At 48.8% G+C, this 27,256-nt stretch overlaps 11 protein-coding genes across 11 annotated transcripts; 4 read left to right on the top strand and 7 right to left on the bottom strand.

Moving 5' to 3' along the window:
- Window positions 1–28: 28 nt before the first annotated feature.
- On the top strand, window positions 29–1,395 carry N7516_000950 (uncharacterized protein; the record flags this gene model as incomplete). The annotated part of the gene is made up of 3 exons (XM_057213672.1): window positions 29–259; window positions 345–931; window positions 996–1,395. 3 exons carry the CDS (start codon window positions 29–31, stop codon window positions 1,393–1,395), a joined length of 1,218 nt encoding a protein of 405 aa, XP_057075555.1.
- Window positions 1,396–1,611: 216 nt separating this feature from the next.
- Window positions 1,612–2,366, bottom strand: N7516_000949 (beta-tubulin; the record flags this gene model as incomplete). Its single annotated transcript, XM_057213671.1, has 2 exons — window positions 1,612–1,866; window positions 1,933–2,366. The coding sequence occupies 2 exons, from the start codon at window positions 2,364–2,366 to the stop codon at window positions 1,833–1,835; spliced, it is 468 nt and encodes a 155-aa protein (XP_057075554.1). The 3' UTR covers window positions 1,612–1,832.
- A 56-nt stretch (window positions 2,367–2,422) lies between these two features.
- Window positions 2,423–3,740, bottom strand: N7516_000948 (tubulin beta chain; the record flags this gene model as incomplete). The annotated part of the gene is made up of 7 exons (XM_057213670.1): window positions 3,637–3,740; window positions 3,519–3,542; window positions 3,423–3,448; window positions 3,315–3,356; window positions 3,203–3,257; window positions 2,678–3,133; window positions 2,423–2,626 (listed from the first exon to the last, which is right to left on the bottom strand). The coding sequence occupies exons 1-7, from the start codon at window positions 3,646–3,648 to the stop codon at window positions 2,423–2,425; spliced, it is 819 nt and encodes a 272-aa protein (XP_057075553.1). The 5' UTR covers window positions 3,649–3,740.
- Window positions 3,741–4,258: 518 nt separating this feature from the next.
- Window positions 4,259–5,784, bottom strand: N7516_000947 (U2 snRNP complex subunit CUS2; the record flags this gene model as incomplete). Its single annotated transcript, XM_057213669.1, has 6 exons — window positions 4,259–4,546; window positions 4,599–4,754; window positions 4,811–4,928; window positions 4,983–5,386; window positions 5,455–5,562; window positions 5,644–5,784. 6 exons carry the CDS (start codon window positions 5,782–5,784, stop codon window positions 4,259–4,261), a joined length of 1,215 nt encoding a protein of 404 aa, XP_057075552.1.
- Window positions 5,785–6,338: 554 nt separating this feature from the next.
- On the bottom strand, window positions 6,339–8,080 carry N7516_000946 (ammonium permease MEP2; the record flags this gene model as incomplete). Its single annotated transcript, XM_057213668.1, has 6 exons — window positions 7,989–8,080; window positions 7,864–7,928; window positions 7,553–7,807; window positions 6,799–7,473; window positions 6,510–6,741; window positions 6,339–6,449 (listed from the first exon to the last, which is right to left on the bottom strand). The coding sequence occupies exons 1-6, from the start codon at window positions 8,070–8,072 to the stop codon at window positions 6,339–6,341; spliced, it is 1,422 nt and encodes a 473-aa protein (XP_057075551.1). The 5' UTR covers window positions 8,073–8,080.
- A 2,849-nt stretch (window positions 8,081–10,929) lies between these two features.
- On the top strand, window positions 10,930–15,010 carry sskB (uncharacterized protein; the record flags this gene model as incomplete). The annotated part of the gene is made up of 2 exons (XM_057213667.1): window positions 10,930–12,686; window positions 12,736–15,010. The coding sequence occupies 2 exons, from the start codon at window positions 10,930–10,932 to the stop codon at window positions 15,008–15,010; spliced, it is 4,032 nt and encodes a 1,343-aa protein (XP_057075550.1).
- A 1,484-nt stretch (window positions 15,011–16,494) lies between these two features.
- Window positions 16,495–17,593, bottom strand: N7516_000944 (GID4/VID24 family protein; the record flags this gene model as incomplete). The annotated part of the gene is made up of 4 exons (XM_057213666.1): window positions 16,495–16,561; window positions 16,621–16,978; window positions 17,046–17,193; window positions 17,246–17,593. The coding sequence occupies 4 exons, from the start codon at window positions 17,591–17,593 to the stop codon at window positions 16,495–16,497; spliced, it is 921 nt and encodes a 306-aa protein (XP_057075549.1).
- A 1,075-nt stretch (window positions 17,594–18,668) lies between these two features.
- Window positions 18,669–19,462, bottom strand: N7516_000943 (mago nashi family protein; the record flags this gene model as incomplete). The annotated part of the gene is made up of 7 exons (XM_057213665.1): window positions 18,669–18,683; window positions 18,741–18,866; window positions 18,923–19,010; window positions 19,063–19,126; window positions 19,184–19,279; window positions 19,339–19,376; window positions 19,431–19,462. The coding sequence occupies 7 exons, from the start codon at window positions 19,460–19,462 to the stop codon at window positions 18,669–18,671; spliced, it is 459 nt and encodes a 152-aa protein (XP_057075548.1).
- A 368-nt stretch (window positions 19,463–19,830) lies between these two features.
- Window positions 19,831–22,930, top strand: N7516_000942 (coatomer subunit beta; the record flags this gene model as incomplete). The annotated part of the gene is made up of 5 exons (XM_057213664.1): window positions 19,831–20,135; window positions 20,198–20,618; window positions 20,671–21,060; window positions 21,113–22,721; window positions 22,788–22,930. The coding sequence occupies 5 exons, from the start codon at window positions 19,831–19,833 to the stop codon at window positions 22,928–22,930; spliced, it is 2,868 nt and encodes a 955-aa protein (XP_057075547.1).
- Window positions 22,931–23,377: 447 nt separating this feature from the next.
- On the top strand, window positions 23,378–24,996 carry N7516_000941 (uncharacterized protein; the record flags this gene model as incomplete). The annotated part of the gene is made up of 3 exons (XM_057213663.1): window positions 23,378–23,480; window positions 23,530–23,580; window positions 23,675–24,996. The coding sequence occupies 3 exons, from the start codon at window positions 23,378–23,380 to the stop codon at window positions 24,994–24,996; spliced, it is 1,476 nt and encodes a 491-aa protein (XP_057075546.1).
- A 368-nt stretch (window positions 24,997–25,364) lies between these two features.
- Window positions 25,365–26,429, bottom strand: N7516_000940 (ribosomal RNA processing 1 family protein; the record flags this gene model as incomplete). Its single annotated transcript, XM_057213662.1, has 3 exons — window positions 25,365–26,161; window positions 26,221–26,328; window positions 26,384–26,429. 3 exons carry the CDS (start codon window positions 26,427–26,429, stop codon window positions 25,365–25,367), a joined length of 951 nt encoding a protein of 316 aa, XP_057075545.1.
- Between the last annotated feature and the right edge of the window lie 827 nt (window positions 26,430–27,256).

Raw genomic sequence — 27,256 nt, 5'->3', positions numbered from 1 at the left:
CCTAGATTTTACCCCTCCTACAGGCGGCATGGCAGCCCAACTACTCCCTTACGCCGTAGGCCTCCTCGTCGCCTGGCCGGTAGTAACAACAAGCCTACGGTTCCAGCGTCTACGCAAGCTCCATAAGCAATATGCCTACCCAACACGGGAATCGATGTCCAAAATGACCGACGAAGAAGCCTTCCAAATCCAAAAACAAGTCGCGCAGATCGAGTTCCCACTCATGTTCATCAAGAGCCTGCAATTCGCATTATTCCGGGTATGAAAAAAAAAACCCCCACAAACAAACAATTGGGCCATACCCTATCGATCTATGCTTGAAATTTCTAACCGAAAAAATAAAGACATATGGCATCCCTTCAATATCCAATCTTCTCGCAAAAACAAGTCAATTCTCCAGTCCGGAAACTTCCTTGAAGCGGTACACGGATACCAGCGTCCTCGTCCAAGAAATGGTCGGCAACAACCCGACTTCCGCACGCGCATACCTCGGTCTTGCCCGGACGCGCTACCTGCACAGCGGGTACAGGGCCTCCGGTAAGATCCTTGATGACGATATGCTCTTTACGCTGGCGCTGTTCGCGCTCCAGCCGATTCGATTCATCAATCGCTACGAGTGGCGCCAGCTGAGTGACCTAGAGCGCTGTGCTATCGGGACTTTCTGGAAGAGTGTGGGTGATGGGCTTGAGATTAGCTATGAGAAGCTGCCATCTGGTAAGACCGGGTTCAGGGATGGGATTCAGTGGCTCGAGGAGATTGATGCTTGGAGCGAGGAGTATGAGGCGAAGTTTATGGTGCCTGATGCTAAGAATCGTGAGACGGCGGATCAGACTACTGCCGTGCTGGTTTATATGCTTCCAAAGATGTTGCATTCGGTCGGGTTGCAGGTTGTTTCGTTTATGATGGATGACAGGCTCAGGAAGGCGATGTAGTAAGTTGCAGCGATGTATGGATGGACTAATCACCAACGCATTATCTAACATCTTGCTAAACAGTTACGAGCCCCCCTCCGCATTCTGCGCAGCGCTCTTATCAGCTATCCTCACAGCTCGCAAGCTATTCCTCCGCTACCTATCTCCGCCACGACCGTACTTCCTGCGCTCCACCTCGTTCACCGAGGAGCCGGATGAAAACGACCGCTTCTTTCTCACCCAGTGGGAGGCCGCGCCGTACTATGTCAAGCCCACGTTCTGGAACCGCTGGGGCCCGATGGCATGGCTGACTCGGGCTCTAGGACGGCCTGTGCCTGGTGATGAGGGGGATAAGTATTATCCCAATGGATATAGTGTTCCGGATGTCGGACCGAAGTATTTTGAGGGCAGGGGGAGGAAGCAGTTAGATGAGACTTTGTCGGAGTTGAAGGGATATCGGACAGGGAAATGCCCTTTTCATTGAGGGGTAGAAAGGCGATGGATCGCCCGTGAGGAGATGCGTGTACCGATCAATAATTGTAGCGTTATATAATACAATAGGAACTGGGGACATCTTCTTGTCTGCGTGAGATTGTTACAACCTACGCATATGAAGTTATAAAGTCTAGGGTACTGGCCCGTATAAAAACTGCTATCGCACCAACCTTGATATTCAGTACTACAATTAACACAACTTCAAGGCCATGAATAATGGATTCGTCACTTTCTTTTCCACTATGTGCTATTCTGGAGGGGCGGAACAAATCACCCAAGCCGAGCAGAAAAATAGACAAAAAAGGGTGTAAATTAGGAGCGCTCAAACAAATTGGTTCGGGGCTTGCGCCCACAAGCCGGTCCGAATGGTAGAGAATGTAGGCTTGACAAGGGTATTACTTTGAACAAATCTCAAAGAAGATTTATTTAAACCTCCTCATCAACAATGTCCTCAGCGAGGCTAAAAATAGGGAGAATATTCATTAGTCGACATATTCGAAAATCGGGTGTTGTGGGGAATCCTTACTACTCCTCCTCGCCCTCAGAGACGGAGGCCTCCTGGTACTGCTGGTACTCGGAGACAAGATCGTTCATGTTGCTCTCGGCTTCAGTGAACTCCATCTCGTCCATACCCTCACCAGTGTACCAGTGCAAGAAAGCCTTGCGACGGAACATGGCAGTGAACTGGTCACCGACACGCTTGAAGAGCTCCTGGATGGAGGTGGAGTTACCAACGAAGGTGGAAGACATCTTGAGGCCACGGGGGGGAACGGAGCACAGAGCGGTCTGGACGTTGTTGGGGATCCACTCAACGAAGTAACTCTGGTTCTTGCTCTGGATGTTGCGCATCTGGTCCTCAACCTCCTTCATGGAGATCTTACCGCGGAACAAAGCGGAGCAAGTGAGGTAGCGGCCGTTACGGAAGTCAGAAGCAGCCATCATGTTCTTGGGGTCGAACATCTGCTGGGTCAACTCAGGGACGCTGACCTGGCGGTAAGATTGGCCGCCGCGGCTGGTCAGGGGGCGAAGCCGACCATGAAGAAGTGCAGACGAGGGAATGGGACCATGTTGACGGCGAGCTTGCGGAGATCGGAGTTGAGCTGACCGGGGAAACGGAGGGAGGTGGTCACACCGGACATGACGGCGGAGACGAGGTGGTTCAGGTCACCGTAGGAGGGCTGGGAGAGCTTGAGGGTACGCATGCAGATATCGTAGAGAGCCTAGGATTGTCAGTATTCTTCATGTCAGTCTTTTCCTCGCACGTTTCATACCTCGTTATCGATACAGAAGGTCTCGTCGGAGTGCTCAACAAGCTGGTGGACGGAGAGGGTGGCGTTGTAAGGCTCAACAACGGTGTCGGAGACCTTGGGGGAGGGGACGACGGAGAAGGTGGCCATCATACGGTCGGGGAACTCCTCACGGATCTTGGAGATCAGAAGTGTACCCATACCGGCACCGGTACCACCACCCAGGGAGTGGGTGATCTGGAAACCCTGGAGGCAATCACAGCCCTCGGCTTCACGGCGGACGACATCGAGAACCTGGTCAACAAGCTCGGCACCCTCGGTGTAGTGACCCTTAGCCCAGTTGTTACCAGCACCGGACTGACCGAAGACGAAGTTGTCGGGGCGGAAAAGCTTGCCGAAGGGACCGGAGCGGACAGCGTCCATGGTACCGGGCTCCAAATCGACGAGAACGGCACGGGGAACGTACTTGTCACCGCTGGCCTAGATTATCAAAGAAAAACATCCGATCAGATGATGCACGTTTATTCCGGTTCCAGTCGTTGAACTCACATGGTTAAAGTAGACGTTCATACGCTCGAGCTGGAGGTCGGAGGTACCATTGTACCTAGCAAGATATCAGACGTGCAATCCACCAGAAACCAACATCACCATTAAAACTTACTGTCCGTCACCATCGAGACCATGCTCGCCAGAGATGGTTTGCCTGTAATCCAGTTAGGAACCCGTCAATTGATACCCAACGCGAAAAAAAAAAAGGCTCGGCACTTACCAGAAAGCGGCACCAATTTGGTTACCCTGTAATCCAATTCCAATTTAGTCCCACGAACAGAAGAATGTTTCCAAGAATGTTCCATGTCGAACTTACACACTGGCCGGTTTGGAGGTGAACCTAGATCGTTGTTAGCAAAAGATCTGTTGAGAGTGGGGGTCATGGCTCAGGGGCCGTATGAAAACAAAAGACGCGTCTGGAGGGGATAACGTACAATCTCACGCATTTTGAAGGGATTGAAAAAGAGATGGACGAAAAAAAAGGAGAACCGGTGACAAGTCAGGGAGGATGGGGAAGAAGAGAAAGCAAGAAGGCCAGTTGAGCGGTGTGTGTGGGATCAACAAGTCAACAACTGAACTTCAGGGGGAGGCCCGATTGGGTATAGCCGCATCACGGGACTCGGGGAGGTGCGAACCACATCTTGCGTTTCTTTGGGGCGCGTGATATGGTCCCATATACTACATAACTACATACTATGTAACTACATACAAACTATAACTAGTTACATATACCTAGTTACAACTACAACTAAGAATATTGTTTCAATCGTTCAATTCGAAAAATTTGGACTAATCGTACATATTGGGTATTCGTTCAATTAGGCGTCGCTTTCCATTCACATGGTAGTACTCACTTGCCCTAGAATAGCTCTCGTCAGTTGAAATTCGTTTAGTCGGATATTGCTTTCCATTCGCTGGGAAATACTCACTTGCCTTGTGGCTCTCATCGTATGAAATTCGTTCAGTTGGTGGATAGTTCCCGCCGTTTTGGGTATGTTGGTGGATGGCTCTCGCCGTTTTCGATCGCTTGACGGCGGCGGTTTCTGTTCAGTCGGTCTAGTTCGTGCCAGTTTCCTGACTCTTGTTTGTCTCCTCTCCGACGGTCTCCTCCTCGGCGGTCTTGTCATTGGCGGTTTCCTGGTCCTTGTCGGTCTTCTGGTTTTCGCCGCTTTCCAGCCAATCTCCGTACCGCTCAAGGCGCTCGTTCTCCTCAATTTCTGCATCCAGAGGGTTCACCATTTTGCCCTCTGCGTCCCGTCGGGGCTTGTACTTTTTGAACTTCTCATCTCCATCCCAGATGTAAGCAAGAACAGTATTGCCTCCGAAGTAGCGCCCGTGCATGGTCTAAAAGATGGTCAGCAGTTGACATCACGTTAGTTCAGACTGAAAGGCCTACCTGAACACAGCGGCGTGCGTCGGCGGTTAACACAAATCGAACGGTAACAACACCATCAGCTTCTCCGTCCCAGACCACGACTTTGGTCACGTCACCAATCTTGGAGCACTCGCTGCGAACGTCATCTGCAATCTCAATACTGGCGAGGGGATCTTCCTGTAATTACACGTCAGCCACATGACGATATTTGTCCAACGGAGGGTGAGTCAAACCTCCAGCTCCTTCAGTGTAAACATGTGTTTCATGATCACATGTCGTCTGGCCTCCTCGGCAGCATGGATCGCCTTTAAGGTCTCCTCGGCCTCATCATCACCCCAGTCGGAAAGTTTCCTATCACAGTCAGGTCAGCATGAAACACTTTGCCACCATAATCAACAAACACACTTATTCAATCGCTCCGTGCGCTCCTTGAACTTCTGCTTTTCTTTCGCGGTCATGGTAGCCTTTGGCTCCACATCCTTGTGACGCTTGTACGAAAAGTCGGCCTCCTGAACGCGCATCGGTCCATCTGGGTTACGGGTACCCAGTCGGAAGTCCGTCTCGTCGAGCACGTCAATCGCAAGCTTGACTGACTCCGGTTTGAAGTACACAACCAAAGCCTCGCCATTGAAGTTGCCATTTTCGTCATTGTACATTTTAATACGTGGCTTTTCAGTGTCCAGTTCCTCCATCAGGATTCCATACTTGCTAAACAGCTGATAAATCTCAGACAGCTCGGCGTCATGGGGAATATTGGTAACCCACACAGCGGTGTTCACACGGGGCTTCTTGACCTTGGGTTCATTGGCCTAAGATGCGACAGAAGACAGTCAATAACCAATGCCAGCAATCTGCCACCAAAGACCGAAATACTTACTTCATCATGCGAGTTCTTTCGCTTCTTACGGTCACGCGGATGGACAATTTCAGTGTCGCCATCGTCTGGGCCATACCCCTGCTGCTGGCGGATGAGCGCCTCGTCAATCTAAAGTCGCAAGTCAGGTTAGCATCGGAGATGGCCCATCGCAAAGCGTCAACTCAACGTGCGAATACATTTATTACATACCGTTTCAACCCATCTCTTCAGAATACTGTTCCACAAGAACTCGCGACCGTCGCTTGTCTCCAGTAGGAACGCGTCGTCCGGTCTCGAGAACGAGATGCGCGGATCGCTATCAAACTCCGCCGCGTCGGTCGGGAAGCTCATTTTGATGAATACAACCGTCGATCAAACGCCTTGAAAAATGAATCAGATGAATCAAAGCAAGGGAGATGCGTGTGTTGCTGTGACGAAGGTCGACGTGTTTTTGCGATGATTGCCCAAGGCGGCTCATCCCACGCGGTGAACTCTCGGCGCCGCAGTCCGGTAGGTTCTACAAGGAGCCGCGCCAAGCAAATACAGTGTGGACCATTCCGTCGCATTCTCCCCTTCCAAAGTTTATATTGGTACTCCTCAATATGTTGTATGCCTTCACTTTGGAGATTGCCCATGCCACATTACGGGGTACACGTTCACCATTTGCCTTACGACCTTATAGTTTGGGTTGCTCCGAGTCTATTTCCATATCTTCTCTAAACTTCCCATAAAACTGACATTATAGACGCCGAGTTCTATGTACTGCTAGATAAAACATCGCCAACAAAAAGAATTAAGAATTAAGAATTAACATGAATGAAAAAAAAAAAAAAAAAAGAAAGGCATTTGCCGGATATCAAATACATATGTATTAAAGAAAGGACAGCTGTCAGATCAGGTTGGATCTAAGCCTTGGTATCAATGACCTCTCCCACGGGTGTAGCAGTGCGCTTGGAGCCGGTCTCCGAGCTTTCCACACCGTTGATAATGTCACGAGTGACCTCAACATAATCATACTAGAGAAGAAAATGTCAGAAAATGTTGCTTTAGCAGACCCAAGAAGTAAGAAAGCTTACAGCAAATTCGCCGATTTCGGCATCGTCAATACCCATTATCTCATCTTCCTCTGGCGCGCGCAAACTAAGACCAGGAATGAGGTTCATAGCGAAAAGAATGATACAGGTTCCGAAAAAGGCATATGCCATTCCAGTGACCGAGTCAGCAAGCTGGTATCCCAGCTGGATATAGTTCTTGTTAATCCAGCCGCCATCGATTTCGGTGACGCCATCCAAGTGCGCAATGTAATCACTATATGTCTAAGTTAGTTATGATCGGACAATATTATCGGGAAGTAGGTTCACTTACGCAGCGAAAAGTCCAGTCAGGAGGTTCCCAACAATACCACCAATACCATGGACGGCAAAGATATCGAGAGCATCATCAACACCGAGGAGGAATTTGAGCTTGGTGGCATAGTTGCATGAAATAGCACCGACGACACCGAAGATGAAAGCAGCCCAGGGAGTGACAAATCCAGAGCCGGGGGTAATGGCAACAAGACCAGCAATGACACCAGAGCAGAATCCGACAGTGGACCACTTGCGCTCCAGTCGGTAGTCCATCAAACACCAGGTCACGCCTCCAACGGAGGCAGCAAGGTTAGTGACAACTGCAGCCATAACGGCACGAAGGTTGGCAGCGAGAGCAGAGCCAGCGTTGAATCCGAACCAGCCGACCCAGAGGAACACAGTGCCGATGACAACGTGGGTTACATTGTGAGGGCGGTAGTTAAGCTCATGGGTGCCGTGACCGCGACGCTTACCTAGCATCAAGGAGTAGGCGAGGGCAGCAGATCCAGAGGCAATGTGGACGGGAGTACCACCTGCGAAGTCGAGACCTCCTAGCTGGAATACCCAACCAGACGAGTTCCATGTCCAGCATGCAATAGGGTCGTAGATAATAGTTGTCCAGATGAACATAAAGACAATACAGGGGAGCATGCGACCACGCTCAGCAACGGCGCCGACGGCAAGAGCAACACTAATTGCGAGGGAAATGTTAGTTGATGTTTCTAGAGGATCTTCATCTACACGATCGATGCATGATGATAATGACTCACGTAATAGCCGCGAACATTCCCTGGAAGATAGCAAACAGAAGATCGGGAACTTTGTCACTTCCCACAGACGGCGCACCCAAAACACCCTTGAAGCCAAAGTTATCGAGGTTACCGATATACTTGCCGGCTGAGTGGGAGAAGGCCAGCGAATAACCCCAGAAGAACCACTGGAATGAAACTACGCCGACCGACATGATCGAGAGCCATATCAATGAGAGTGCTGACTTTCGACGAGCTAAACCGGAGTAGAAGAATCTATGATCAAGTAATTAGTCCGAGTCGTTGGGGGTTTAGGGTTAGTATAGACATACCCAACTCCAGGAATCATGAGCAGCACTAGGGCTGTCGACATGACGACCCATGCTATATCACCGGACTATTAACATTGTTAGCTTTCAGGCTCCTCAATTAACCCCTATTAAAGTACACAACATACACTGTAGAAAATGTTCAAGTCATCATGAAGCGAGTCACCACCAGTTGCGATGGTGCCATTGTAGGTAACCGGATATTCGGCCATAGTAAGACCTAAAGTAGGCTAATGGTACGTTATTTCAAGTGTGGTATGTAGTTGAAAGGACAGCCACAATGGAATGATACAGGAGATATCCCAAAGCTTTGTGATAGGCGATGAGGAGAAAGAAGAAGAAAATACTTTCAAGCACCGGGCTGTGAAAGGGGAGAGAAGTGATATGTCTACGGAGTTGTTTGCAAGGACGAACCCTTGTAATTTAAATAACTGCCACGGTCCCAGACATCCAAATAATGCTCCACTGTCAGACGCTAGAAAGCTAACAGACCATCGATCTTAGTTCCGATAGTGGGAGCTGGTCATTGTGATTTCTGATATGATTCATCTGATCTGACCGATAGTAGGTAGCCAAGCCCGCCCCTATTTCAGCCTTTCCGAGTGCATGGAGGATATGGCATATACTCCATAGACCCAGACCGGGGAATTACGGGTCCTTGCGTTCATACTCCGTATACTTCAGCCATATTCGAATATTCCACGGGTATCTGCTCATAGAACAACGTTTAAACTGCTTTGTAACTACATATTGTTTGCGCTACACCTGTACATTTTCCTTTGAGAAGCATCTAATAGGACCTTATGTGCATCTCAAGCCCTATGCATTGACCCCCGATAAGCAGGGGGAATGCAAAGTACAACTTATTCCGTGCATTGTATAGAAGTGATAAACAGATTGGGTCATTTCAGTGACAGAAAAGAATAATAGGAAGTAATAGGAATCGAAATTGGACGGGTGCTCAAGGACTGGCTGTAGATATGAAGTTGAAACCAGCCAATCACAGGTATTTTTTGCTTATCATTTTTTGGCGTGAGTGGTTTTCTGTCGCTTAATTGTTTAATTGTTTGATTGTTTAATACCTCCAAGTTCAATGTTTGATTGATCGAAGGAAAGCTGTGCTGACGCCTTGACTATAGTAGTTTCAATGATAGTTAATTATTTGTTGCCGTGTGCAATGTGAAGTTGTTAACTAAAACGACGGTTGATCTCTTATCATCCGACCTCAATCTCGAGTTGTGCCAACCAATCACAATGTAAATTTCCCTTATCTACATGCTAGTGATTTTTACATCGTATACATTTAACAACGTGAGGGGTTGTTTCAATGTTGTCGAACTTTTTTCTATTATCCATAACTAGTTAGCTTTGATGGTACAATGTGAGAGAGTTCAGAGACTAAGGATGGAAAGGATCACTATAGTGGTAATGGTGTGTAGGTTCTTTCCGTATCTTTGCATAGCAAGTCACCTACACATGCCTGTTCAACATTCATCCTTCTGCCCCTGACATATTATTCTCTCCGCATCATCTCTCAATCGTTTCCCCAATTCTCAGGATATGTCACATCCGGTTCCACACGACTATGCAGAATGCAGAACCTTGGAACGCATGGGCGGGAAAACTACATAAACCCTTTGCCACGCGGTACGCAAGCTAGGGGGTCTCCTAGGTGGAAAGTACGGTAAGTCAAGATAGGCACTCAGCCTTCCATTGGTGGGAATTCTAGAGGCTGATTCGGCATCCCGACTTGGACATTGGCGAACTCTCGCCCGCATAATTCAAGAAACTCTACTTAGCATCAAAGCATCTGTGAATGTATATGCAAAGCTCCTACACTATTGAATTTTTTACTTTGATACTCTTCGATACCAATATTAGAGGCTTGACCATCCTATGTATGTATGAAGTAAGTTCGGGCGTTGTAGGTCAGGCTGAGCACTATGCTTTACTCTGTAGATTGAGTGACTTGTCTCTTATACAAGCCAGGAAAGTAGATAGGTATTGTCTTCAACGCCTCTTGGATTATTAGCCCGTGTGGATTCTTATAGAGCCCTAGCAAAGTGTCAAGGACTCTTGATTATTCTTGGATTCACTAATCCACTGATCGACGGGGTTGGATCTACCCATGGTGTACCTGCATCGATCTGTATACGGAGTAATCTGTACTTAAAATGCCATGTTACTTTAGTCAGGGATAAGATTTCAAATAAATGTATGTTGTACGGAGTACTAACGCTTCGATCATTGGAAGTACTACTCCGTAGCATAACCAGTCATGTCACATGCTAATTTCCCTAGTCTCATGGGTAGCTCTCATAACACAGATAGGTTTACCTTGAAAGCAGCAACCTCTTGTCTCAATAGGCACATTCATAAATGCATCACATGCTCTCTTTTCATTCCTCTTCCAGTAGAGTCTCGGCATTCTCCTATGCCAAAAGTCATCTGCTTCTGAGTCCTCGTTCACATGTCAGGAGAGACAATGTAGTGTGAGAATGTCTCATAGAATGTACATTCTCAGATTAGAGAACACAACATAGAAGATATACTGAACAGATGTTCAAAAATATATACGAACATCATAACAAGCCCCAATGAAGTCAAAAGACCAGAATATGTTTTGTGGAAACATATTTTTACCAATTTGAAGCATAAATCCCAACGGTGCAGAAAAAAAAAAAAGTTAATAGGACTGGTAGAACTTATTTACTAGCCTACAATCTCGAATACAAGAAAAGAGCCATAAAAAAGGTAAATATCAGTGGAAGCTTTTATAAGGATGGCGCATGATGCTATACCACACGGCCATTGTGTGCAATGAGAGCAGCTGACTTTCAAGATTGAACGCGTGTATTCTATAAAGGGTTTGGACTGAATACAAATGCACGGTCAAGATTGATGCCACGTAGTGGCTGAAAGTTAGAACAGGAAAGATTCGCAGTAGATCAAACAGGAATGGGTGGGGACATCCGGTTAGCCACAATTCACCGCCACAGTATCCGCCTCCTATCACCTTGGTCTGACACTTAGACGTGCTCTATCGGACCATCGCACGGTATAACCACTATGCAGCACCAGGAAATCCCTAGTCCTGATTCGGATGGCTCAGGCTCTTCTGATGAATTCCCACAGTATCCAGTGAGGGCCAATGCACCATTCGGAGAGACAGTCGACGACCAGGTCCAAACACCTGCAAGCACCATCGCATCTTCCCCTCCAACACTTTCACCCAGTCTGACCTCATGGTCTAATACGCCCACCGCACGGCCACGTGGAATTAGCATCGGTGCTACCACTCTCATTGACAAGCCCGATGGACTTGCTATGGCTGCCGACTTGCGACCTCAGCGCCCGTCCGCCCCGGTACGAACACCGTCGAATACGTATGCTCCACAGCGGCGCCCACCACAATACATCAGTCTTCAGGAGAATCACAAGCGATCATCGTCAGCCAAACGAGGAAACCGACGCGATCCAAACGCACAATACCGTGCCCAAGAGAAAGCCTATGTCCAACGGATTCGAGCGAACCCACAAGCCTGGTATCACCATTCCAAAGACACGCAGCCCAACATAACGATAGAAGGCGATGGCGACTTGGAGGAACCGTCTCCTTCCTCCGAAGTGCCGTTTGAAGATGACTCTTACGACCCTGATACCCAACTTTTTCTCCCAGACGACAATCTACCGAGTACCGAAGAACTAAAGCATCCGAAGAACCAGGAGCGGCTTGAGTGGCATTCTATGCTGGCGTCTGTCTTGAAGGGAGATGTAGTGAAACAAGAAAAACAACGACTCATCGGAGCTGCGGAATCAAAGCGGTCGGCGGCCCAGAGCTATGCCCTCTGGATCGGAGTTCGGGCGAGAACATGCGGCCGGAGTATTCCTCTCCAGCGCAAGTTGATCGAGGATGCACGGTCACGTTTGGGCCCCATAATTGAAGATATCATCGGATTCCAGATTAAAGGCGAGACTGAGATCGGGAAACCGCCAAAACAGCAAGTCGAGGATATTGTGGAGAAGGTGGAACGATGCGAAATTCTTTATTCTTCGCACAAGGAAATGGAAGTTGCAAACCCTCGTGTTGCCTCGGAGGAATTCACCTCTAGTCGCGCGGCCATCTTTGCGTGGCACAACATTACAGCTCTCATCAACACCGAGCTGGCTGTGTTGCAAAGCTGGGTAGGGAACGAGGCTCTTGATTTCAGCCAACCGCGGGTCAAGTCTGCTAAGGACGATCTTTCGGATGGCTCGTCCTTCCTTGATCGCATTATGAAGGAAGATGGTTTGAAGACGCTCCAGGACAAGGACGGCATGCTTCTTCGCATTCTCGTTGTCATCCAGAAAGCGAAGAGCACTCTGATCGAGAACTCGGAAGCATTTGCCGCGCGACACTTGCCTCCATATATCGAAGAACTACTAACATTGATTAACTTTCCCTCTCGGTTGATCCAAGAAATAATTCGAGTCCGTCTGTCCTACGCCAAGAACATGAAAGACCCAGCTCAGCAAGCCCCCATTTTGATTGATCAGATGATTTCCCAATTCCAAATCCTGATGAAAGTGGCGGTCGATATTAAGTTCCGCTACCTCGATGTCTCGAGACCAGAGCCTGGCTGGGATTTGCCGCCGTGTGTCGATGAGAACTTTGACAACTCGGTCTTGGATGCTATGAAATACTATTTCCGGCTCCTCAACTGGAAGCTGAATGCCAACAAGAACACTTTCAAGGAGGCCGAAATTTTGGAACAGGAATGGGGATTCTCCTATGATATCGGTTGCCGGCTTGACGGTGGAGACATTGAGGTGGCCGAACAATTTAGGTAAGGTTCCCGTGCCTTGCACCATTATCAAAGCTAACAAGAACAATAGTGCCCTCACTGCCAGGTCACTACAGCGTCTCATGATCCATTTTGAACGTGAGCTCGTCCCGAGACCCAAGGAAACTGTACAGGATATGGACAAACGATACAAGAGCATTTTGGATTCAACGCGCATTCGTCAGCGCAAGCTCTATCGATTCTCCAAGTTTCTGTGCCAGTTGTTTGAGAATGCTACCGAGTACAACATCACAACTGATGTCGCTTATGATTTCTTTGAGGCACTTTTAATTTCAGACCACTTCCTCGTCACTTCTACCGCCTCCGTTGGGCAGAAAGGAGTTTATCTGGTTGCGCATCGTGCATTATGGAATCGTCCCGCCGATATCCAGGGTATCTTATCTACCTCATTCAAAGAAGATGATCCAACCCAGGATGTCCATGTTCCCTACGTCCTAGCCATCCGGCCCGAAAAGCCCCTTGCTTGGGCCGGGAAGGAAATGCAAATGGAGTTTTTGGAACATCCGACGGATGTACGGCTGGGCAAGCTACGCATTGTTGTTGGAGGCATGCAAGAACGACTGCAGAATGCACGTCTGGAGCTTGCACGACTCACAGGCATCCAGCTTGATATGGTTATTGAACAACGTGCAAACCTTGGACGTGTAAACGTCGAGTTGAATAAGATCAAGAAGATCTCTTTCAAACTGTCCATGACCATTATGGATAGTGTTGCTATCATCAAAGATCAACTGCATGAGAGGAACTGGGAGAACAATGATTTGATCCAGGCCTGCTATGCATTCGCAACAGAGTTTGGCAAACGATCCTCGAACTATGTTGACGCTAACAGGCGTGCTATGAACAGTGCCCGGCTGGTGGAGTTATCTCTCGACTGGGTCGCGTTCATCTGTGATGAGTGTGACGCTGCGGACCGAAAAACCTTCAAGTGGGCTGTGGCAGCCCTTGAGTTCGCGATGGCGATCACATCCAGCCGACATCTTCTCTCTATGGATCAAGAACAGTTCAGTGATTTCAGATTGAAAGTGGCAGGGTGCATGTCCCTTCTCATTTCTCATTTCGATATCATGGGTGCGCGGTCTTCCCTTGCGGCGAAAAACGAAAAACGCATGGAAGAACGCAATGGAGCCCGGCAAATTGGCGCTGGCCGGATCACCAGCGACGAGGAAGCATCAAAACTCGTTCGCGAGACATGGTACGCGCGTGTTGTGGAAATTGAAGATAGGAGAATTGAGGAAGATGCGAAGCGCCAGGCTCTAGGAAAGGTCCTGGAAGGATCTGATGAGGCTGATCGGTCACTCACCGTGTTATCGTCATCAGCTACCAATGTTACTCTGCGTTGGCAGCAAGGCCAATTCATTGGTGGTGGTACCTTTGGGTCTGTCTACGTGGCTATCAACTTGGACAGCAACTATTTGATGGCCGTCAAAGAAATTCGCCTCCAAGACCCGCAGCTCATTCCCAAGATCGCCCAGCAGATCCGAGACGAAATGGGCGTGCTTGAAGTGCTCGATCATCCGAACATTGTCTCCTACCACGGCATTGAAGTGCACCGTGACAAGGTTTACATCTTCATGGAGTACTGCTCAGGTGGCTCGCTCGCTAGCTTGCTAGAGCACGGGCGTATCGAGGACGAAACGGTCATCATGGTTTATGCTCTTCAACTCCTAGAAGGTCTAGCGTATCTCCACGAGGCCCATATTGTCCACCGTGACATCAAACCCGAGAATATCCTGCTCGATCACAATGGTGTCATCAAGTACGTTGATTTTGGTGCAGCTAAAATCATCGCCCGTTCAGGCCGCACAGTTGCCCCAATGGACAATCCTCAAGGAGCCGGTTTCAAGGAACCTGCCAAAGATCCCACCAACCAACGCAAGAACCAGAAGACCACCACAGGAACTCCGATGTACATGTCACCAGAAGTCATCCGAGGCGACGCTGCAAATCTAGACAACCGCCAAGGTGCTGTGGATATCTGGTCTCTGGGCTGCGTGGTTCTAGAAATGGCAACTGGGCGCCGGCCATGGTCCACCCTGGACAACGAGTGGGCAATTATGTACAACATTGCCCAAGGCAAACAGCCCGCGCTTCCATCTCGCGATCAACTCAGTGACCAGGGCGTCGACTTCGTGCGCCGCTGTTTCGAATGCGATCCCGCTCGCCGCGCCACTGCCGCCGAACTCCTACAGCACGAATGGATCAACTCCATTCGCCAACAAGTTGTCTTAGAGTCCCCTACTCCGAATAGCGATTATAGCAGCGGTTCCAACTCAAGCTCTCGTCAAAACTCGACATATATGTGATTTCCTCTTTCTTGCGCCATTCCTCCCTTCTTGGTTCCCATTTCTATTATGTCGCCCTTTTTATGTGGACGTCATCTGAACTTGATTATCATGGAACTTAAGCCCGTCTTTTCTACCCAAACTCGCTCGATCTCGCCATCCTCGATTGACATCGCATGTGATACCCCATCTCGCCTCTTTTTCTTGTTTTAACGTATTTTGTCCCCCAAAGCCATACCATAACGCCATTTCATGTTACTGCCTCATCTCCTCATTTATGTCCTGGAACTCACATCAACACATTATTATTGTTTATTCTGTCTCGTTTCACGCGTGGGTTTCTATATTCGGCGCGAGGATCTTTCGAAATTTCTCACTATGGCCCTCGGACGTAAACGAATCCGGGACAAGTCTGTTCTATTATTTTGCTCGTTACATGGTTCATTTCTGGTACATATATATAAGGTGTAATTGAATTTGTGCATTGTCCTACTCGGGATCGGGTCATTTAGCTTTAGCAGAGTATGGATGTCCCTACATATCTGCGATCCAAGCTATGTACTCATCTCACTAGTTCCTGCTAGCACTATCAAATATTTAATCCCTGTAACGTACAGAGACGATGTGTAAACAGTCGGATGATTGACAGGAGGGATTGATTCCCACTGTGAAGAGCCACCCAAATCTTTCTGTTATGTGATCGGTACCTGCATGGTCACGTTGTATGGTTGGTTTACGGTGGATCTTGCGTTCCTCCTAATGAGTCTTCAATCGGTGTTTGTGAACTGACTCCAGTCCCCAGGAGTGACCGCTGCTTTCTGCGCTATGCTCTATTGTGTAAATGAACCAGCAAAGGAGCTATATAGCAAATATCAATATAGCCCTAGCCTTGGAACATATATACGATTACCAAGAACACGTAGTGGAAAATTTCAATAACTGGCTGGTCAGTCAACAGCTGAGATGGGAAATAATAACACTAAGTTAACACAAGATAGGTGAGGAATAAGAAAACATGAAGGAAAAAGATGATGAGATTAGGACTCCAAACAGAGGGTGTAGGATAACCAGAACCAGGTCGCCGGAAGTGGGGACGGAAACGCCGTTTCGTAGATTGTAATATCGTGAGACATAAAGGGTCAATTTGAGGATGATTTGTGCGGGTCTAGGCTTTGCCTGGAAAGGGATACGGTGTTTGGAGATCCTCAAATGACATGAGTAGTCGAAATGATGATCAAAACACCGATGGTGAGGAGTGCGAGAGGAATAGAGGATGACATAGAGGGTATTTGAGGAATAGCAAACGGGATAATTAACCCAATGGAGTTCTGAGAGAGCCAAGCTTCTCATTTGGAATGGTGACCAGGAAGCACTGCTTAGCCATGTAGTACCAGACACAACAGCAAGAGAGCGAATATGAGACACATGAAGACCAATTAGTCACGTAGGAAGTCATACATGAGATCGTTTTGGGCACCAGCAAGCAAGTTCGGCGATATTAACGGTTAGCGGAACTCGACTGCTGGTGCACATCCACGATCTTCGACATGCTTCAGTTCAAGCTGTTGGAATCTGTAATCGAATTAGTGTCAGAAAAATCGAGAATATTCAGAAAGAAACCATCCACGTACCGCTCGCTCTTCGCATGGAAGTATACGCCGCTCACAGTTCCCTCGATCTGGTTGAAGCAGATGTAATAGAACCCCTCGAAACTAGCACCTGAGATGGTCCGTACTCGATGGTCGGGGACAAGGAAAGATTCCTTCCATCTCATGAATATGTGTTCACGCTGGGCGAAGTTCCGGTATGTGAAATCCGCTCGTTTGGCCTGTTTAGCCAGCGGACGCCAGGCAGGGAATCGAGACCAATGGTGCAAGTCTGTTTTTTCCGACGCGCCCCATTCCTCATTACGAGTCTGGAAAGTGTGTTTAGTGCCGATGATCTCTCCTTCAAAAAAGGTAGTCAAGGTAGGATGATCTTCTGTGAGGCCTGTGGAGAACAACAAACATTAGTTTAGCTAGGCAATGCACGTCCCTGATGCGGACGAATCACATACCTTGGATTCTAAGGTAGCCACAGAGGTAGGATTCAGCCATATCCACATGCTTGATCTCGACATCGACATTGTAAACCTGGCGGTCTGATTGTTGAGTTCCTGCGAACTTGCTGCCTGAACGAAGAAACGAGGTATGGTTCGGCAGAAGCTATGACGATGGTCAATAGGTGGCATAATATACTGGTAGGGTCGATACTTACACGAACGTTAGAGAATTCCCAGTTGAGAAGCGACGATCCCGGGGGCGCTGTAGGTGACTGGCTGCGAAGGCAGGTTGACTCGGCAGGGGAGGTAGCCCGGACTGGGTCATCCTCCTCAACGCCCGTCGGCTTTCCTTCCGACTTCATCGGTTCGGGGGTGCTACGATCATCGGATCGACTCAGCATGGAGGGCGCAATTGGAATCTCGGGCGAGAGAGCATCGAGAGGATCGCTGTTCGATACAGTATCGGGGGAGTCTCGCCAAGCCGAGATCCTCTCAGGCTCCGGTGGACATGTCGTGCGGGCGGCGATCGCTGCAGCGATCGAGTTGTTACTCGGAGTTGGCATTGCAAATTAGGGAAATAGGAGAGGGGACATTGAATCGAAGCAAAACACTCCAAAGCAAAATAAAAAGAGAAAAAGAGAGCAAGGGGGATGAATCATTCGAGATCAGCGAACTAAGTCTTTTAAGGCCTTGAGGAACGAGCAATGCGGGGACAGACCAGGTGGGTCAGCTGTTTCTGCGCCTGGCGCGGCGCCACCTTCAATATCGGTTATGTAATATTGGTGCCTCAGGCCACAGTCAATTAAAGCCAAGGTTTTGTTTCAAGTTACCTAACCTAAATAGGTAACTAGTTACATTGTTGTACATTATAACGATCAATGGTATAGTTACCCAGTCTTTTGTCCAAATCAGGACAGGTCGGGCAATCTTGGGCAATCTTAGGCAGCCTTGGATAGTCCAGGACCAGTTGGAGGAGGGCGTGGTTATTGATATAGTCATGCCTAAGTAACTTCATTGTTCCCTTCTACAAGCCCAACTTGATGCCCGGTGAGTCCCAATATATACCTCCCGACATCGCTGATGTGGATATAAAATACGAACTCAACAATCTCCCGGTGCCCCCCGGGGGGTATTAATAAGGTGATCTGGCAGCGGAATTGAATGTCCTTAACCGCGCATAATTGGGAGAGCTCGCAGGGCAGAGCGTGTACAAGTGTAAGGTCTCATGGAACTTGTTCCAGACTTGAGGAATTAGTACCGAATTGTCATTGCGGTCAATTGGATATATAAATAAAGCGAGAAAGATCACTTGTGGTAGGAATAGTCGAGGAACTCATCTCTCATCGGAGATACTAGGACCTAAGACTCGAACAAATATTCTCAAGCTAACTTCTGCCACGTTTTTTTAGCGTCATACTTTGGAATATTCATACTATCCCAAGCAGCTACAAACACACAAGACTTAAACTGCCTAGAAAGAATCGAAGGTAGACATGCCTGAGGCCTGAGGGGTATCAATCTCATTGTTTTTGCACTATAATTGGATTCACATCCCAAGAAACCCTCAATAAACGCCTGATGAGTATCATCAAATCAAAACCCCCAATTATTCTTCGATTTCTTTTATGCGCTCAATAACTAGATGGGCTTGATCTGTAAAGCAGATGATGGTCAGATGATGTTCAAGCATAGGGGCAAGATTGACAATACCTTAAAGTGAAGGGAGATCAGCGAGAATACAAGAGCTTTCAGATCCTGCACGAGATAGTAAAAGACTCGAAGTCCTTCGGGGTCATCGGATTCGGTCACATCGACTAGTGAGCCGATCTTGGCGGTCTATATAATTCAGTGTTAGCTGATGGCCGCTTCCATAAGCTAGCTTGGTCAATCACCTCGAAGGAGATGTGCTCATTTCCAATACGAATCTCCAGCTCTTGGCGTCCGTCCTTGTTCTTCTGAGGCCACTTGGAGTCATCCTCCCTAGAAGGGGTCAGCGCGGGTGTTCTTCCTATGAGACAATCTGAGTGCATACTTGAGGATCTCGCTATCCTTGATAATGCGCTTCACTTCTTCGACCATCGCATCGCTCACGCACACTATTGCTCTATCAGTTTGTGTTCGCTTCTTTTCTTGGTATGTATGCTCTTGCTCACTTTCTTTGCGGATGAGGGAATCATTGCGGTAGTTTGAGTTGTTTGCATATCGCACGGCGGCACTGCTACCTTCGGAAATGGTACGGAGATCAAACTCTGCATGCAAGTTAGCGACTGAGTAGAATAAAGTGATCATGACCGGCACGTAGACTTACCTAGGAACTCATGTCCAAACCGCCCAGAGTGACCTGAGCTGTGAGGACCGTCAGCAGCTGAGGAAACCCGGGCTTACTCATATCATCCTTACTAGTATCGGAGGTAGAAAGTCTCATTCGACATCCTGGGGAAACTCAATTGTAGAGGCGGTAAGTGAATGAGGAGAGTCGCAATCGACGTTGAAGTGGCAGTTGAAAAGCGGCGGGTCGTGGCTTAGTCACCCACACAGACGGCGCCGGGGGGCCAGATTAAGGGACAAGTTGATGGTCCCTCCCCATTGCGCTTCATATAACATCTAATGATTTCTAGGCTGGCGAGGGGTGTTGCTTTACACTAATTGCTTGTTCTTGATATCTGGCGCAACCTCCTATTCCCGGGAGAATTACCCCTACTGTATGTGTCGATTCCTACATGCTGATGTGTCCCCAAAACAACCCCGGAACTGACAACTTGCAGCTCTCTTTCGTTCTGATTCCCCCAAATCCACCACCATGGCGTCGTTTCTCGAAAATACCTACAGTTTGCTCCATGTGGACAATACTGCCGACCAGCCGACTGTGCAAGAGCTGAAGCTGCAGCTGGAGAAAGGCAACGATGAGACCAAGTTGGAAACAATGCGGACAATTGTCACCATCATGCTCAATGGGGATCCTATGCCGCAAATCCTCATGCACATCATTCGCTTTGTGATGCCGTCGAAAAGCAAGTCATTGAAGAAGTTGCTCTATTTCTTCTATGAAATCTGCCCCAAACACGATTCTACTGGCAAGCTCAAGCAAGAGATGATCCTGGTCTGGTAAGGATGCCCCTTGCCATTACTATATGGCCTTTTGTGTCTGACAAGTCTCTCTTTTGTAGTAACGGCATTCGCAACGACCTCCAACATCCTAACGAATACATTCGAGGCAATACTCTCCGATTTCTCTCCAAACTCCGCGAACCAGAGCTCATTGAGCCCCTCCTCTCCTCCGCACGGTTGTGTCTGCAACATCGTCACGCCTATGTCCGCAAGAACGCCGTATGGGCTGTATCTTCTATTTTCCAGCACTCCGAGTCCCTCATTCCCGACGCGCCGGAGTTGCTTCAGTTGTTCCTCGAATCGGAGACCGACAGCACCTGCAAGCGCAATGCCTTTGCGGCACTCATGTCCATTAGCCACCAGAAGGCGCTCGAGTACCTGCGCACCACGTTTGACACAATTCCCAACACAGACGAGCTGCTCCAGCTAGCCGAGCTGGAGTTCCTCCGGAAGGATGCAGTACAGAACACTCAGAATAAGGTGGGTCTAAAGCGTCCAAAGTAACAGTGTCGGGGTCACTAACGTACAATAGTCACGATACCTGAAACTCATGCTCGAGCTCCTCGATGCCTCCACCAGCACCGTTGTTTATGAAGCCGCAACGTCTCTTACCGCCCTCACAAGTAACCCTGTCGCCGTCAAAGCCGCTGCGAGCAAGTTGATCGAGCTCGCGATTCGGGAGGCTGACAACAACGTCAAGCTCATTTGTTTGGAACGTGTGAACCAGCTCAGAATTCGCAATGAGGGTGTGTTGGACGACCTGACCATGGAGGCCCTGCGGGTTCTCAGCAGCCCTGACATTGATGTCCGGAGAAAGGCCCTCAACCTTGCCATGGAAATGGTCTCGAGCAAGAACGTGGAAGAAATCATCATGTTACTCAAGAAAGAACTTGCCAAGACCGTCGACGAACAATATGAACAGGTAGGTTATACATTCATTTTGCACAATCCGGCAGTACTAACGACCCCCACAGAATAGCGAGTATCGCCAAATCTTGGTACAGTCAATACACTCCTGCGCGATCAAGTTCTCCGAAATTGCTGCCAGCGTGGTTGATCTCCTGATGGACTTTATTGCCGACTTCAACAATAACTCCGCCGTCGATGTGATTTCGTTCGTGAAAGAAGTCGTGGAGAAGTTCCCTGACTTGCGTGGGTCAATCGTTTCCCGCCTGGTTTCAACTTTGAGTGAAGTCCGGGCTGGAAAGGTCTACCGGGGAGTTCTCTGGGTTGTTGGTGAATACTCCCTGGAGGAGAAGGATATTCGGGATGCTTGGAAGACGATCAGAGCCAGCCTTGGTGAAATCCCAATTTTGGCATCCGAACAACGACTCCTGGATGAGGTTCCGGATGACAACGCCCTTCTGATGGAGCAGGCCAATGGCCAATCCAAGGCCGCACCCACTGGATCGCGAAAGGTGCTTGCAGATGGCACCTACGCTACCGAAAGCGCTCTCACCAGCCAATCGGCGGCAGCTGCTCGTCTCGAGGCTGTCAAGGCCGCACAAAAGCCTCCTCTGCGCCAGCTTATTTTGGACGGCGACTACTACCTCGCAACGGTTCTCTCTTCGACTTTGACCAAGTTGGTGATGCGTCATTCCGAGGTGTCCCAGGATACTGCTCGCACCAACGCTCTGCGTGCCGAGGCCATGCTTATCATGATTTCCATCATGCGCGTTGGCCAATCCCACTTCGTTAAGGCTCCTATTGATGAGGATTCTGTGGATCGTATCTTGACCTGTGTGCGATCCCTGGCCGAATTCTCCGAGAAGAAGGAGCTCGAAGCCACTTTCTTGGAGGACACCCGAAAGGCGTTCCGTGCGATGGTCCAGGTCGAGGATAAGAAGAGGGCTGCTAAGGAGGCAGTGGAGAAGGCCAAGAGTGCTGTCCAGGTTGACGATGCTATCCCCATTCGCCAATTCGCCAAGAAGAACGCCGTCGAGGGCGGAGAGGAGATCGAAATGGATCTTGCCAAGGCAACTGGCGGCGATTCTACCGTGGAGGATGTTTCTTCGAAGCTTAGCAGGGTGGTGCAATTAACTGGTTTCTCCGACTCTGTTTATGCTGAAGCCTATGTTACCGTTCACCAGTTCGACATTGTTCTTGACGTCCTGTTGGTTAACCAAACAACGGAAACTCTGCAAAACCTGTGCGTAGAGTTTGCAACTCTCGGTGATCTCAAGGTCGTTGAGCGGCCATCCACTAACAACCTCGGCCCGCGCGACTTCTTGAATGTCCAGGCTACGGTCAAGGTTTCCTCAACCGACACCGGTGTTATCTTTGGTAACATTGTCTATGACGGCGCCAGCTCTACCGAGACCCATGTGGTCATTCTCAACGACATCCATGCCGACATCATGGACTATATCCAGCCTGCTCACTGCACCGAGACTCAGTTCCGTACCATGTGGACTGAGTTCGAGTGGGAGAACAAGGTCAACATCAACTCCAAGGCCAAAACTCTGCGTGACTTCCTCAAGCAGCTGATGGAGAGCACCAATATGGCCTGCTTGACGCCCGATGCTTCGCTCAAGGGAGATTGCCGCTTCCTGAGCGCAAACCTATATGCGCGCAGCGTGTTCGGTATGTTTTCAACCCTCTGATAATCTACCCCTTTCTCCTTGATATGATAGCTGACTATTCAATTAGGCGAAGATGCACTAGCAAACCTGAGCATCGAAAAGGAGGGAGACGATGGGCCTATTACAGGATTTGTGCGGATAAGAAGTCGTTCCCAGGGTCTGGCACTGAGCTTGGGCTCCCTGAAGGGTCTCAAGGCAGCGACTGCATAAGTCAATGTTTTTCCAGCGGTTTGCGGTCTATATCATGCTTTTTTATCCTTTCCCCCTTTCTTATCTTTCTGTTCTGTTCATTCGAGACGAATTTGTTTACTTATATGTCTCTTTATTGTTGTAGATGAGATGAATGTCTCATCAGGAGTAGTGGATAGAGAACAATGTCTTTGATATTTCCAGGGTATTATAGTAGCCTCTAGACAGCTATAATCTATTTATATACATAAATGTCTAGGTATTCTTAGAAAATATATGTTGTATAGTACTACAACATAATGTTCAAGTCAAGGGTTGGACTATATTTTAAGATGCAGGGACCACACACGTCTGGGCCCATCGGAACTCCGCGGCTGCAATATGTACTTTCATTGTTCTCTCATTAACTTCCTCCTAGATTCATCTTTACATATTTATAATGCCCTGAATCTCCCATCATTATCCAAAATGTCCTCCCCAGACGACTCTTCGCAGGATCCGCACGACACCACGTTGGCTGTCGACGAATCCGTCACTTTGACTATCGGTGCAGACTCGCTCCTCATACTCGGTATGGACTACTCCACACCCGGTGCGTGTGCATATTCTCACCCATGCAGATGACCGCCCTCCAAAAGCAGATCGTCGCTGCTGCGGATTGCTCCAGTCTAGTAAGTTGGCACTGACCCCTCTGGTGATCGCGCGTTATTGCGGGCGCTACTGTTGATGGAAATAATCCCTGACCAAGCTGCGCGCGCATTGTAGAACCAGAAACCAACCATGCCATTTCGTTGTACAACATTCTCGGCGCCGAAATAACCGCTTCTAATCTCGTCATCGCCTATGCACAGCCTGCTGCCAAGGACGATGTTTCCGTATCGACCGTCCAATACTCAATCCCCGAACCAGAAAAGAAGGTCGCCAAGACATGGGTGCAGCAACTACTTGCCGGGGCATATGCTAAGGCACTGCGAGGAAAACGACTGAAGGTATTGGTCAATCCTTTCGGTGGGAAGGGGGCAGCTGCGAGTTTGTATCAGCGATATGCGGCACCGGTTTTCGCCGCGGCGAAGTGTCAGGTGGATGTACAGACCACGGAATACAGGGGCCATGCAATCGACATTGCGGAAAATCTTGATATCGACGCCTACGATGCGCTTGTTTGCTGCTCTGGTGACGGCTTGCCATACGAGGTGTTCAACGGGTTGGGCAAGCGGCCAGATGCTCGAAAAGCGCTAGCGCAGACCGCCGTTGCACTGCTCCCATGTGGCTCTGGAAATGGGTTGACGTGGAATGCTTTCGGGACTGGTAGCGTCTCGATTGCGGCACTGGCAATCGTCAAGGGGCGGAGGACCCCGCTGGACCTAGTCTCGATCTCCCAGAAAGAATCGCGCACGCTCTCTTTCCTCTCGCAATCCTTTGGCATTGTCGCCGAGTGTGATTTGGGCACTGAGAACTTGCGTTGGATGGGCGCTCAGCGGTTTACATACGGTTTTCTGATTCGTTTGATGCGGCAGACGATATGGCCTTGTGATATAGCCATCAAGGTGGTAATTGGCGACAAGGAGAGGATTAAGGATCACTACGCTGCATGGTCTACACGCCCGGAGGAGCCAGATGCTGACAGCAAACGCCTCGAAATTGCTGCAGAGTTCCCAGGCCTACCAGAGCTGGAGTATGGCACAGTCACGGACGAGCTACCCCAGGGGTGGGAGGTAGTTTCGGGAGAAACCATAGGCAATTTCTACGCGGGAAATATGGCCATCATGTCGAAAGACACAAATATGTTCCCTGCGGCATTGCCGGACGACGGCTTGATAGACGTGGTCACTATCGACGGAACAGTCAGTCGTGGTACAGCGATTACTATGATGAGCGAAGTTGCCAGTGGTCGCTTTTTCGACATGCCAGACCTCAATGTCCGCAAAGCGTCTGCGTTTCGTCTAGTTCCCCACCAAAAGGAGGGCTACATCAGTATTGATGGTGAACGAATTCTTTTCGAAGCGTTCCAAGCCGAGGTCCACCAGGGACTGGGGACGATACTCACCAAATCGGGTCGTTTCTACGAGGCGGCAGGTCCCCGCTAAATCGTGCCTTCAATCCACGAAAGTCGCCATTGGCCACCATCCATCCTATGATTGCTGAAAGCCCGCTTTCTATATATTCACTGCTTGCTGGGTCTTTGCATCCACCCATGATACCCTAACGCGAAAGAATAATTAGTGCGTTGTCTATAAATCGCATTAGACATTTGATATTCTGTGATCAGGCTGTACAGTAAACCCGAATGAAACAGGAAACCTGTAAATACATTTTGTAATCCTTTACACCTGTATGCCTAGCACCAGCTTCTTCATATAACCTGTGACTGACTGATGGAGATAATCGCTAGCACGCTGTGCAATGAATTCAGTCTGTTTATACAAATCCTGTTCACATACTATAACTAGAATATTCATTCGAAGCCACCCCATTCTTCCTCACTATCATCGTCCTCCTCAGACTTTCTTGTCCGCACACCCCACTCGAACAACCGCTCATCCTCCAAAGCCTCAGCCGCCCTTGTCCGAACAGGCTTGTAAGCACTTTCAGCGCGGAGCTTCTCCAGCGGTCTCAGAATGAGCTCAATGGGCACATCGCCCTTGATCTTCCGCTTCGGGGTCTCTTCATCCTCATCGCCAGCCACCTCCTCAAACTCCAGAACCTTCTCCAGCTCATCGACCCAGATGTCAATAAGATGGTAGCGCAGGCCGTCGGGACCATGGGGCATAGGCACGTAATTTGGGTCCCCCTCATCGGGAGCCTGATCTTCATCATAGTTCAGCGGACACAAAGGACCCTCCTCGATAATGGAGATATAAGCCGCAAGATCGGGGAATTTAGCTTCAGCGTCTTCGGCACTGTCCTTCTCCTCCTCATTTTCGACAGTCTCAGCCTCAGCCTGCTTCTTCTGCTTCTTGCCGCGGCCCTGCTTGGCTGCATCTTCGCGCTTGCGTTTCTTCCCGTCTGCGTTCTTTGTGGAGGTCTTGTTCTTCAAGAGGACTTCGAATGCCACGCCGATGTAGCAACGGATCAGCATCAGGTACTTGTCCAGTCGGATGCGGTCTAGTGAGTGATAGTCCCGGCCGATGGTGATCCAGAAGGCGCGCAGGAAGCGGTGGAGAGTTGCTTGGGGGAGGGAGGGGACGAGAGAGTAAGAGAGTGCGCGGGCGAGGGCTTGTTGTGTGAGGGGTCGGTCGGAGTGGTAGAAGCCTAGGGAAATGTTAGTTTTCTTGCCCTTTGTGTTCGGCGAATATAGTGGTAGTGCATACAGTAGAACAGGCCTTTCCACAGTTTGAGGAGATCAACGAGAGTCAGATCAGTGCGGGACTGCACGAATTTGGTTAAAGACTCGAGAGCCTTGTCGCGGACTTTCCGGTCTAGAGGTATCGATTAGCGTTGTAGTTTTCCAATTGGGAAAAATAATATTCATACCACTCGAACCGAGCTCCCTCACGAAGGGAGTCTTTTGGCCGTCCATTGGTACGGTTTTATCTCAAGGAATGAGAAGACTAGCGATTGAGATACTTGGATATCAAGGTAGAGGTGGTAGTTGATCTTGGTGAAGGTATATAGAGAATACCCTTAGAAGGTATGCAATTGAGTTGAGTTCAATCAAAAGTTCGAGACTATCGAACTGTCTTGATTCAAAATCCAGATCGAAGATTGCGATAAATTATTTTTTTTTCTTTGCGATAGACTTGTTTGCATTGTTTGTCTGGGAGCTCTAGATCGGTGATTACCTAAGAGAGTTTAAAGCCTGAGACATAAGGCAGCACACTGTCCACTGTCCACAAGTTGGGTGTAGAACAACAGCTCCCTATACAACATACACATCCACTGAGAGAGAACTTATGAAAAGCATTAGAATATCATCGCTCCTTGGTTATAGATGTGCGTCATATGTAATGAGAAGCAATGCATGGGTCCATCATCAAAGCTTACCTCGGAAGTCCCTCTCAGGAGATTCTCTAGAGAGGCTTGAGAATATTCAAGTCGCCGATTAGGGGTCAGTTGTCTATACATCTGCTTTATGTGGCCCTTCATACTTCCGATACTGGGATATATGGGTGACTACCCACCAGGATAGGAGAGTTATGCGTATAGTCTCTCCAGAACTGTCGATCAATGCCAATCGTCCACTGAACGCCTGGTAAAAGTTAGTCAGAACAACAGGATCTTGACGATCAACTGTTCTAGTAAAAAGGATGCTGAAAAGGCATGAATAGTAGCCAATGTTGGCATCCAATTTACCGTCATTGAGCGTTGTGTGTAGATATAATCGCCCTTGAAGCCGTAGGGGCGCAA

The sequence above is a fragment of the Penicillium verrucosum genome (genome assembly GCF_028828655.1).
Source record: "Penicillium verrucosum strain IBT 35672 chromosome Unknown utg000001l_segment0_segment0, whole genome shotgun sequence".
NCBI lineage: Eukaryota > Fungi > Ascomycota > Eurotiomycetes > Eurotiales > Aspergillaceae > Penicillium > Penicillium verrucosum.
Note: the sequence above shows the minus strand (reverse complement) of the source record. Positions and strands in the feature narration are given on the sequence as shown.